Source organism: Colletes gigas, unplaced genomic scaffold (assembly GCF_013123115.1).
Source record: "Colletes gigas isolate AHSC1104 unplaced genomic scaffold, ASM1312311v1 Colletes_gigas_Sc00040, whole genome shotgun sequence".
Taxonomy (NCBI): Eukaryota; Metazoa; Arthropoda; class Insecta; order Hymenoptera; family Colletidae; genus Colletes; species Colletes gigas.
The window spans coordinates 1,192,953-1,205,164 of NW_025106669.1; the positions used below are offsets into that span (position 1 = coordinate 1,192,953).

The window sequence follows — 12,212 nt, forward strand, 5'->3', positions numbered from 1 at the left end:
ACCTAACCCAGACCTAACCCAGACTTAATTCAAACTTATTCCAGACCTAACCCAGACCTAACTGTTGTACTCTCATGAAGATATAATAATACATATAAAAATTATAATTTCCATTAATAGATGAAAGATAAGATCTGCTCGAATCTTATCGCTGTCATCTTGGACATATTAAACAGTGAAGAGATTGATTCCGTAAATTTAATATTCTGTGTGATCTTTAGCGTAGTCAGTAGATTAGTATGTATTTAGTTTCGCATCGAATTACAGAATATGATCCGAATCCTCTATTGTCGCTGGGCAAACGTCGAAGGCAGACGTCTGTATCAACAGAGGACAAACGCTCGTCCAGCAACAATCAACCGTCCACTTCGTTAAACGCGAACAATGCGATCCCCGCTGTTACCTCCACAACATGTTGTTACGTTTCGTCGTCCGATGGACAGTCGTTGGAACGATACAAATCAGACGACATGGACACCAAGGATCTGGAGGAATATCGCGAGAGGAAACGCATGAAGAAGAGAAGGAGGGACAAGTTGAAGAGATTGCAAGAGGCCCAAGAAGGAAAGAAGAAGCACAGAAAGCACAAGTGTTGCGAGGAACACAGGAAACACAAACACAGGAAACACAGAAAACATAAGCACAAGCATAGCCATCATAGCTGTCACAGCGAAGGAAGTCACATAAGGTTTGTTCTTCCAAGTTGTTTCATGCATGATAGGTCAGCAAAATCAAACAAAAATTTCTGAAATTTTAACTCAAATATTATTAAATATTTATCAGCAGTGGGGAAAGTTGTTGCGGCCAGAAGAGTGAGGAGGAATTGGTGAAGGAAACAGTGACGTCAGCAAATGGCGAGGCGGAAGCAGAGGAAGAGACAGTACAGCAAGAGGAGGTTATTATACCGATAAAGGAACCGATCAAGGAGCCCGTCCGCGAGGAGAAGCAAGAGAAACCGAAGAAATCGGACAAGAAGTCAAAAATGCGTGAGCGCCAGGAGTCGGTGGAAAGTCGAAGCAAAATGGCGGCGTTTCTGCCCGCGAGGCAGTTGTGGGGTTGGGCTGGAAAGGGTTACAGGCGACCAGGCGCCAAAGGTAGAGCAAAGAAGCAATTCTTCAGGGCGATTCAGCGTGGAAGCGAAACGATTCAGATTGGCGACAGCGCTGTATTTCTTTCGACCGGGAGACCAGACAGGCCCTACATCGGACGCATCGAATCCATGTGGGAAACCTCGAGCTCGAACATGATCGTCAAAGTCAAATGGTTTTATCATCCCGAGGAGACAGTGGGATGCCCGGCAAATTTGAAATACCCGGTAAGAATGCGATTAATTTTATTAAATAAACGATTCACGTGAAATTTGACGGAATTATGCAGAGTACAAGGTAACCCATAAATGTAAACTTTGGGGATCGATGGAATTTAACCTAAAAGACGAAAATGTTTTAACACTTTACCGACCGGTAGCGGTTGATTAATCGGCTATCGGTCGGTAAGCGTTGGTCGGTAAAACAGTTGATTGATAGGCTATCGGTCGGTAATGTGTTAACAAATGATGGGCCTATTGTCGATAATTTTATAAATATTTCAGTGCCATCCTAATTAATAACTAATATAAATACTAATAAGTGCATTTTGCAAGCATAATTATACGTGTTAATTTTATAGAATATTTCAATCGAGCGGAAGTAAAAAAACATGTAATAATTTACTTAGTCGATATGAAAATATCTGTGTTTTTGCTTTGCGTAATTTCTCGGGTAAAAAACATTTGTAATATGCACTCTAACGGATGAAAAACTTTGTTGCCGATGATGGAGAACATTGTTCGTGTAAAATGTTTTAGAAGAAATGGAGTTCGTTTGAATGTAGTGCTATTAGAGTACGTTAATTTTTAAATAGTCTATAATGTAACACGTTTTATGCATTCTGAAATGATTCATTGCATGTACGAATCGAGAATTTATGTAGAATTAATGCAGTGATTGTTCCAAAAAGAATTTCGATTCTTCGATCACAAGTTACAACTGAATCCATGATTGTTCATCGGTTTTTTAAAAGCCCGCCATGTGCAACAAGTGTCGTTTTGTTTGGTTAATTGTTCATATATCTTCAGAAATTTCTATCGTTCAAAAATTGAATGTTTCAAATTGGTTAGGGGTGGATTTGATCTTCTTTGAAATTGTTTGTAAAGTCTTTGGTGAATTTGGTACGATTCGACTTCATTGTTGCTTCGAAGACAGTTCTGCTTCTGCTTTGTTCTCGAGTTATAACCTTTCTTTATGTTCGAGCAATCTGCTTACGTAGCCTCGCATCAGTTTCGCAAAATGGTGGCCTTTCTTGAAGGTACATATATGTTCGCAGAGGACTCGTCATAAATCTTAACACTTTACCGACCGATAGCGGTTGATTAATCGGCTATCGGTCGGTAAGCGTTGGTCGGTAAAGAAGTTGATTAATACGCTATCGGTCGGTAAGCGTTGGTCGGTAAAAAAGTCGATTAATAGGCTATCGGTCGGTAATGTGTTAACATGAAGTGTAATGATAAATGAAATATTGCAATGGTGCATAACTATAGCACCGCTATAATTTTCAAGAGTTTTGTAGTTTTAACTAATGATTTCTAAATGTTAATAATACCACGTGAAAGGGACTAGAAAAGAATTATAATCAATGGAAAAAATAGAAAAATAACATTTATTTAACGCGAAGTATAATAATAAATGAAATATTGCAATGGTGCATAACTATAGCACCGCTATAATTTTCAAGAGTTTTGCAGTTGTAACTAATGATTTCTAAATGTTAATAATACCACGTGAAAGGGACTAGAAAAGAATTATAATCAATGGAAAAAATAGAAAAATAACATTTATTTAACACTTTACCGACCGGTAGCGGTTGATTAATCGGCTATCGGTCGGTAAGCGTTGGTCGGTAAAGAAGTTGATTAATACGCTATCGGTCGGTAAGCGTTGGTCGGTAAAACAGTCGATTAATAGGCTATCGGTCGGTAATGTGTTAAGATGCAGTCGACAATTCCAAAAATTATTTTAATTAACATGTTGATTACGTTAACAAAGTGTTTCAATGTCCAAATCTAGAGGTTAAGTGGATGAAGCGATAAGGTCTGCATGACGTATCAATTTGTCAACAAATTGGTCATTAGAGAATTATTCAGTTACATAACTAAACTGCGTCCTTCTGAAGGAAAGAAATTGTCAATTCTCGTAGAACACTACGAGGTAGCATTTCTACTTGTTAGCACGATCATACGTGAAATATAAAATGACGTTCCTAAACTTAATCATTAGAACATAAAATTGACTATAATTCAGGAACTAAGCAAAGTAAATCATACCTTTATATGAACTTTTATTTTTCGGTGTTAAATTTATCCATAAAGCTTTACTTATTAAAATATTTGCAAGTTTGTACAAATTTGTGTATTTTATAAAGTGGTTCTCGATTTAAAAAGAAGATCTATTGGCAAATCGTGTCAAACAGTGTTACATAAAAGGTCAGGATCATGTTTCATCAGATGCTGCATATTAATGAAGTAGAAAGTACTCTGAGCCAATACTTAACACCTTACCGACCGGTAGCGGTTGATTAATCGGCTATCGGTCGGTAAGCGTTGGTCGGTAAAGAAGTTGATTAACACGCTATCGGTCGGTAAGCGTTGGTCGGTAAAACAGTCGATTAATAGGCTATCGGTCGGTAATGTGTTAACATGAAGTGTAATGATAAATGAAATATTGCAATGGTGCATAACTATAGCACCGCTATAATTTTCAAGAGTTTTGTAGTTGTAACTAATGATTTCTAAATGTTAATAATACCACGTGAAAGGGACTAGAAAAGAATTATAATCAATGGAAAAAATAGGAAAATAACATTTATTTAACGCGAAGTATAATAATAAATGAAATATTGCAATGGTGCATAACTATAGCATCGCTATAATTTTCAAGAGTTTTGTAGTTGTAACTAATGATTTCTAAATGTTAATAATACCACGTGAAAGGGACTAGAAAAGAATTATAATCAATGGAAAAAATAGGAAAATAACATTTATTTAACGTGAAGTATAATAATAAATGAAATATTGCAATGGTGCATAACTATAGCACCGCTATAATTTTCAAGAGTTTTGCAGTTGTAACTAATGATTTCTAAATGTTAATAATACCACGTGAAAGGGACTAGAAAAGAATTATAATCAATGGAAAAAATAGAAAAATAACATTTATTTAACACTTTACCGACCGGTAGCGGTTGATTAATCGGCTATCGGTCGGTAAGCGTTGGTCGGTAAAGAAGTTGATTAATACGCTATCGGTCGGTAAGCGTTGGTCGGTAAAACAGTCGATTAATAGGCTATCGGTCGGTAATGTGTTAAGATGCAGTCGACAATTCCAAAAATTATTTTAATTAACATGTTGATTACGTTAACAAAGTGTTTCAATGTCCAAATCTAGAGGTTAAGTGGATGAAGCGATAAGGTCTGCATGACGTATCAATTTGTCAACAAATTGGTCATTAGAGAATTATTCAGTTACATAACTAAACTGCGTCCTTCTGAAGGAAAGAAATTGTCAATTCTCGTAGAACACTACGAGGTAGCATTTCTACTTGTTAGCACGATCATACGTGAAATATAAAATGACGTTCCTAAACTTAATCATTAGAACATAAAATTGACTATAATTCAGGAACTAAGCAAAGTAAATCATACCTTTATATGAACTTTTATTTTTCGGTGTTAAATTTATCCATAAAGCTTTACTTATTAAAATATTTGCAAGTTTGTACAAATTTGTGTATTTTATAAAGTGGTTCTCGATTTAAAAAGAAGATCTATTGGCAAATCGTGTCAAACAGTGTTACATAAAAGGTCAGGATCATGTTTCATCAGATGCTGCATATTAATGAAGTAGAAAGTACTCTGAGCCAATACTTAACACCTTACCGACCGATAGCGGTTGATTAATCGGCTATCGGTCGGTAAGCGTTGGTCGGTAAAACAGTTGATTAATACGCTATCGGTCGGTAAGCGTTGGTCGGTAAAACAGTCGATTAATAGGCTGTCGGTCGGTAATGTGTTAACATGAAGTATAATGATAAATGAAATATTGCAATGGTGCATAACTATAGCATCGCTATAATTTTCAAGAGTTTTGTAGTTGTAACTAATGATTTCTAAATGTTAATAATACCACGTGAAAGGGACTAGAAAAGAATTATAATCAATGGAAAAAATAGGAAAATAACATTTATTTAACGTGAAGTATAATAATAAATGAAATATTGCAATGGTGCATAACTATAGCACCGCTATAATTTTCAAGAGTTTTGCAGTTGTAACTAATGATTTCTAAATGTTAATAATACCACGTGAAAGGGACCAGAAAAGAATTATAATCAATGGAAAAAATAGAAAAATAACATTTATTTAACACTTTACCGACCGGTAGCGGTTGATTAATCGGCTATCGGTCGGTAAGCGTTGGTCGGTAAAAAAGTCGATTAATAGGCTATCGGTCGGTAATGTGTTAATAATACATATCGACAAATAATCATTAATAAGGCAATTGAAGATGACTCGAGCAGAATACTGTACGAAATTCAGTTAATAAGACACAGTTCCTATTGTGGCGTGTATCTATATATATATCGTTTCATGTATAGCTATATAACTCTCACAAGAGTTCCACGGAGCTAAATAATAAAAAAAAAAAAAAAGAGACACAGTTCCAGTAGCTGCAAAAACTATTTTATAAAATTTTTACAGCCGAAGTACTGACATTCAGGCCCTTTGCGGCATTCGTCGCATACTAATGCAAAATATTCCTGTAAATGTTTAGGGCGCTCTCTTCGAGTCCCCTCACATGGACGAAAACGACGTACAAACGATCTCACACAAATGCGAGGTGCTACCGCTTCAGGAATACACGGACAAGTTGGGCAAAGAACCACACAGATACCTGACGATCTACGACAACAACGACATTTACTATTTGGCAGGCTACTACGACCCCACCACATATTTGTTGACGATGCAACCGGGGGTTGTTTGAGAACAGCTAAAGCTGACGATTAAGTTAACGGGTGTTACTTAATTCACGTCAGCGGAACGTAACGCGAAATTAAATAGTAAGCCGTGGCCGCCGCGGTTGGCGCCCACGCTCGAACTGCGATGCGCGCGCACCGAGGGAACAGGCTCGAGTTACGGAGCCGGAGCCAAAGTCACTGGATGATTTTGATATGCGCGTCAGACGTGCGCGGGAACGCGTCGCGCGAACGTACGCGTACGAGTTTTACACGTTCACGGACGATTAACGAGAAAATTTACATTTCACACATTATCGCGATTCATTATCACACGGGTGTACGAACGTTCATTCGGTGATCACCGCCGGACCCGAACATTATTTATTATCGAAATGTACGGAGACATGTTGATTAGGTTAAACCGTCGATCACATCATTTTTTTTTTTTTTTTTTCTACGGTTACATTGTTACGTTAATTTTCCTCTTAACCGGGTTAAACGGAGACGACGTAGGTTATTTTTTACCAGTACCTACGGCGTCGAAAAACGCGATCGTTGATTTACCAGTTCGCGACTATAGTATTCCCGCGTATTTTTTCTAAGACTATCTTTCCCCGCTATTGTGATTAAATACCTACTGAGATTCGCTCGTATGCGACCACAAAAACAGTGCCGCAAGATTTCAGACGTCTTACCTATATAAGCGTGCAATGACATTATTTTACCGTTCAAGCGAAATATGTGATTACTAATGGTATTGTGATAGATTTATACGATACAACCAGCGAGAGGGGCTGAATTGTTTCGGCGCATTACAGGGCACAATCGGTGTTTCAGTAAGACTTCCACGTTTCGAGGATGAACCGTGTGGGAAGTTGGATCGAATCGGAGGCTTGTGCCTTGCGTAACAGAGTCAAGAAGAAATGAGCATTGGACGTATGATGATTAACGGTTACGGAACAGATGCATGTAAATATATATAGTATGTATGTATAGGAGAGATGCAATAAGTATACGGTGTGGCATTACGAAGACTCTTTGATCAAATGTTTTATCGACTGTATATAGAGATAGTCTACGTACGTTGTACATAAATGTTAAGTGCGTATTGAAATGTGATCGGACTCGCGTCCGATCGTTAATCGTTAAACCGGTGTTAATATTATTGTCCAAACAGCGAGAAGAGAGATATTTCGTGGTAACCGTGTAACGCGTTCACGCGCATGCGTACACGGTATTTACGATAGTACTTAGATTAAGAACCACCTTCTCGCGTCCATTGCTCCATTATCGACTTCGGTCCTCGTTGGACACGAGCGGGGATTTTATTTCACGACGATTAGAGAATCGGTAGATCCGAGAGAGTCGATACGAGACAAAGGTGCTACAGATAAACATTTTTCGTCGAGCCGAATTACGTGCAAAACTTGTTAGGATTAAGGCATTTTCTATCAGGTCGTTTTTATACTTCTCCCCCCCCCCGGCGAGAAGAACATGAGAGCAACGACTACTCTCAGTCTCGCGTTTTCCCCTTTTATTTCGAGACGATGGAAGCACTTCTGATCGTGTTCCAACGATTGTTTCAATCCCGGGTGTCTGTCTTCTTGCCGCGCATGCGCGAACGGGGTTTAACAGGAATGGCTGCTCGTAGCGAAACGAGGCATTGATATTAGTACAAACTGCAGATACAATAATTAACCACGCGATTCCAGTAGCGTTTAGACCGTGAATGCTGGAAAGCTACGAAAATTTACCTCCGATGGAATCGAAAATTTCAATGATTAACGCGTGAATATTTCTGACATTACAAAAATATATTAAAAATTCTCAAGATCAGAGGTTAAAAAAACTGAGTGTAGATTGGAGCGTTGAAGTTCAACGAGACTGTAAAAATAAGTGGGCGCACTGGTTCTCAATTATCAAAATTTTAAAAGTTAGGTCTGCGCAATCAACGTGTTGATGCAAAGATACGTATGTAATGAAATTTTCAAATATTGTTCGGTTGCGGTAGGATGCAATTTAAGTTCACTTTTTGCGGGACATTTGCTATCATTTTATCATCAGTTTATTTGTTAGTTTGTATCATTGTTGTACATGATTTCGTGAAATGGAGTCTCGGTTAGAGGTTTAAAAAACTGAGTCTAGATTGGAGCGTTGAAGTTCAACGAGACTGTAAAAATAAGTGGGCGCACTGGTTCTCAATTATCAAAATTTTAAAAGTTAGGTCTGCGCAATCAACGTGTTGATGCAAAGATACGTATGTAATGAAATTTTCAAATATTGTTTGGTTGCGGTAGGATGCAATTTAAGTTCACTTTTTGCGGGACATTTGCTATCATTTTATCATTAGTTTATTTGTTAGTTTGTATCATTATTGTACATGATTTCGTGAAATGGAGTCTCGGTTAGAGGTTTAAAAAACTGAGTGTAGATTGGAGCGTTGAAGTTCAACGAGACTGTAAAAATAAGTGGGCGCACTGGTTCTCAATTATCAAAATTTTAAAAGTTAGGTCTGCGCAATCAACGTGTTGATGCAAAGATACGTATGTAATGAAATTTTCAAATATTGTTCGGTTGCGGTAGGATGCAATTTAAGTTCACTTTTTGCGGGACATTTGCTATCATTTTATCATCAGTTTATTTGTTAGTTTGTATCATTGTTGTACATGATTTCGTGAAATGGAGTCTCGGTTAGAGGTTTAAAAAACTGAGTCTAGATTGGAGCGTTGAAGTTCAACGAGACTGTAAAAATAAGTGGGCGCACTGGTTCTCAATTATCAAAATTTTAAAGGTTAGGTCTGGGCAATCAACGTGTTGATGCAAAGATACGTATGTAATGAAATTTTCAAATATTGTTTGGTTGCGGTAGGATGCAATTTAAGTTCACTTTTTGCAGGACATTTGCTATCATTTTATCATTAGTTTATTTATTAGTTTGTATCATTATTGTACATGATTTCGTGAAATGGAGTCTCGGTTAGAGGTTTAAAAAACTGAGTCCAGATTGGAGCGTTGAAGTTCAACGAGACTGTAAAAATAAGTGGGCGCACTGGTTCTCAATTATCAAAATTTTAAAAGTTAGGTCTGCGCAATCAACGTGTTGATGCAAAGATACGTATGTAATGAAATTTTCAAATATTGTTTGGTTGCGGTAGGATGCAATTTAAGTTCACTTTTTGCGGGACATTTGCTATCATTTTATCATTAGTTTATTTGTTAGTTTGTATCATTATTGTACATGATTTCGTGAAATGGAGTCTCGGTTAGAGGTTTAAAAAACTGAGTCTAGATTGGAGCGTTGAAGTTCAACGAGACTGTAAAAATAAGTGGGCGCACTGGTTCTCAATTATCAAAATTTTAAAGGTTAGGTCTGGGCAATCAACGTGTTGATGCAAAGATACGTATGTAATGAAATTTTCAAATATTGTTTGGTTGCGGTAGGATGCAATTTAAGTTCACTTTTTGCAGGACATTTGCTATCATTTTATCATTAGTTTATTTATTAGTTTGTATCATTATTGTACATGATTTCGTGAAATGGAGTCTCGGTTAGAGGTTTAAAAAACTGAGTCCAGATTGGAGCGTTGAAGTTCAACGGGACTGTAAAAATAAGTGGGCGCACTGGTTCTCAATTATCAAAATTTTAAAAGTTAGGTCTGCGCAATCAACGTGTTGATGCAAAGATACGTATGTAATGAAATTTTCAAATATTGTTTGGTTGCGGTAGGATGCAATTTAAGTTCACTTTTTGCGGGACATTTGCTATCATTTTATCATTAGTTTATTTGTTAGTTTGTATCATTATTGTACATGATTTCGTGAAATGGAGTCTCGGTTAGAGGTTTAAAAAACTGAGTCTAGATTGGAGCGTTGAAGTTCAACGAGACTGTAAAAATAAGTGGGCGCACTGGTTCTCAATTATCAAAATTTTAAAAGTTAGGTCTGGGCAATCAACGTGTTGATGCAAAGATACGTATGTAATGAAATTTTCAAATATTGTTTGGTTGCGGTAGGATGCAATTTAAGTTCACTTTTTGCGGGACATTTGCTATCATTTTATCATTAGTTTATTTGTTAGTTTGTATCATTGTTGTACATGATTTCGTGAAATGGAGTCTCGGTTAAATTTTTAACAAATCTTCAGTTTATAACACAAATGATAAGAAGTGTGTATTTACACACACACGACGCTCTGGAATTATAATGGCGCCTTGGAAACCGAGTCTAGATAGGAGTGTAAAAATAAGTGGGCACGCTAGTTCTCAATTATCAAAATTTTAAAGGTTAGGTCTGGGCAATCAACGTGTTGATGCAAAGATACATAATGAAATTTTCAAATATTGTTTGGTTGCGGTAGGATGCAATTTAAGTTCACTTTTTGCAGGACATTTGCTATCATTTTATCATTAGTTTATTTATTAGTTTGTATCATTATTGTACATGATTTCGTGAAATGGAGTCTCGGTTAAATTTTTAACAAATCTTCAGTTTATAACACAAATGATAAGAAGTGTGTATTTACACACACACGACGCTCTGGAATTATAATGGCGCCTTGGAAACCGAGTCTAGATAGGAGTGTAAAAATAAGTGGGCACGCTAGTTCTCAATTATCAAAATTTTAAAGGTTAGGTCTGGGCAATCAACGTGTTGATGCAAAGATACATAATGAAATTTTCAAATATTGTTTGATTGCGGTAGGATGCAATTTAAGTTCACTTTTTGCGGGTCATTTGCTATCATTTTATCATCAGTTTATTTGTTAGTTTGTATCATTGTTGTACATGATTTCGTGAAATGGAGTCTCGGTTAAATTTTTAACAAATCTTCAGTTTATAACACAAATGATAAGAAGTATGTATTTCCATATACATAACGCTCTGGAATTACAATGGCGCCTTGTAAACTGGCCAAAAGTTGAAACGAAGTAGATCTTCTAGATTAGAAATCTTTGTGGGATAGTAACCAGCCAATTTCCAAGGCTTCGTTTTACCTAATCGGTTATTCACATGTACTCGTGAAAGTAAACGTGTTAATCGAGATTTGGAACAATTGATAACATTATTATCGCCGATCGAAAGATTCGTCACGGAGGCAATTTTCGTAGCTAAACCCACAAGTACCTATATCGAGGTGCGCGCGATCCTTTTCGCGTTGTAAATAGGGCCTGTAAGTGTGCGTATCTTGGACACGGCCCGACCAGCTATAGGTTACGATTTCTATTTCTGATTGTACATTAACTGTTATATCGACACGACACGCGGCGTGGTCGAGCCTCGTCGTTTCGTTCGGGATCGGTGACCCGATTTGAATCGCGCGCGGCGAGTGCGATCCTGTATATTGCATAGTATTTTTCCAATCAAGGTCAAAGAAAACTCGGAAAAGAAAAAAAAAAAATATGACGGGGGTTCCTCGGGCTTGTGATTCACGGCTGTTACGAGGGACAAACGTTTTCATCGGGACGCTCGAAAGAGGAACGTATATGTAAATAGAAAATTCAAGCGTCGCTCGATCGAGAACGATTTGTACGCGGAACATTCGTCGAGAATTACTGCTCGGGGACACGAACGAACGCTTACAGGCTAACGCGTGTTTCCTCGACGACGATTTCACGACGATTTTTCCTCAACGCTTCGATTCTATGAGAAGCAGCCTACTCGTAGACAAACGTAGTCGAGGCACTTTCGCTTGTAGATTTGTAAATAATAGCCTTAGATAGATCGAAGAAAATGTCGGTGTCCTCGGTACTTTTTTTTTTTTTATACATCCCCGATCGATTTCGTGATCGACTTGGGGGGGAAAAAAGAAACAGGTCTGCTCGGTCGACCAACTTCGCCGTTGAAAATTATTCGCTCGTTGTATAAAACGCAGCTTTGTACGAAAGTTGCACGAAACATAACCTAAAACAATCAACTTTTTATTTTGATCCAATTTTTGTCAACTTTGGAACTCGAGACTGTGCAGAACTGAATAAAAAGGAATTTCCAATTTTATAGTTTCGTAAACGTAAAAAAGGTTATGTTCGTTATGTTGGAGAATTTACGTTTCGCCGTGTTCGATGGAACTTTGAAAGAATGTTTAAATAACTGTTTATTTTCATTCGATACTCTTCCATATATGAAAGTAAAATTTTCATAGAAAAACAAGATCGAAAATAG

General features: G+C 37.3%; 1 protein-coding gene across 7 annotated transcripts in view; it reads left to right on the forward strand.

Moving 5' to 3' along the window:
- Positions 1 to 7,525, forward strand: part of LOC122402804 — a 183,480-nt gene extending 175,955 nt beyond the window's left edge. For 6 of the 7 annotated variants that reach the window (XM_043405908.1, XM_043405904.1, XM_043405907.1 and 3 more), the window contains 3 exons: positions 268 to 688; positions 784 to 1,315; positions 5,868 to 7,525. In XM_043405908.1, coding sequence (XP_043261843.1) covers positions 268 to 688; positions 784 to 1,315; positions 5,868 to 6,080 — 1,166 coding nt within the window. In that variant the 3' untranslated portion in view covers positions 6,081 to 7,525. The remainder of the gene's footprint in view (positions 1 to 267; positions 689 to 783; positions 1,316 to 5,867) is intronic. The other variant, XM_043405906.1, reaches the window with a different exon arrangement.
- The last annotated feature ends 4,687 nt before the right edge of the window (positions 7,526 to 12,212 follow it).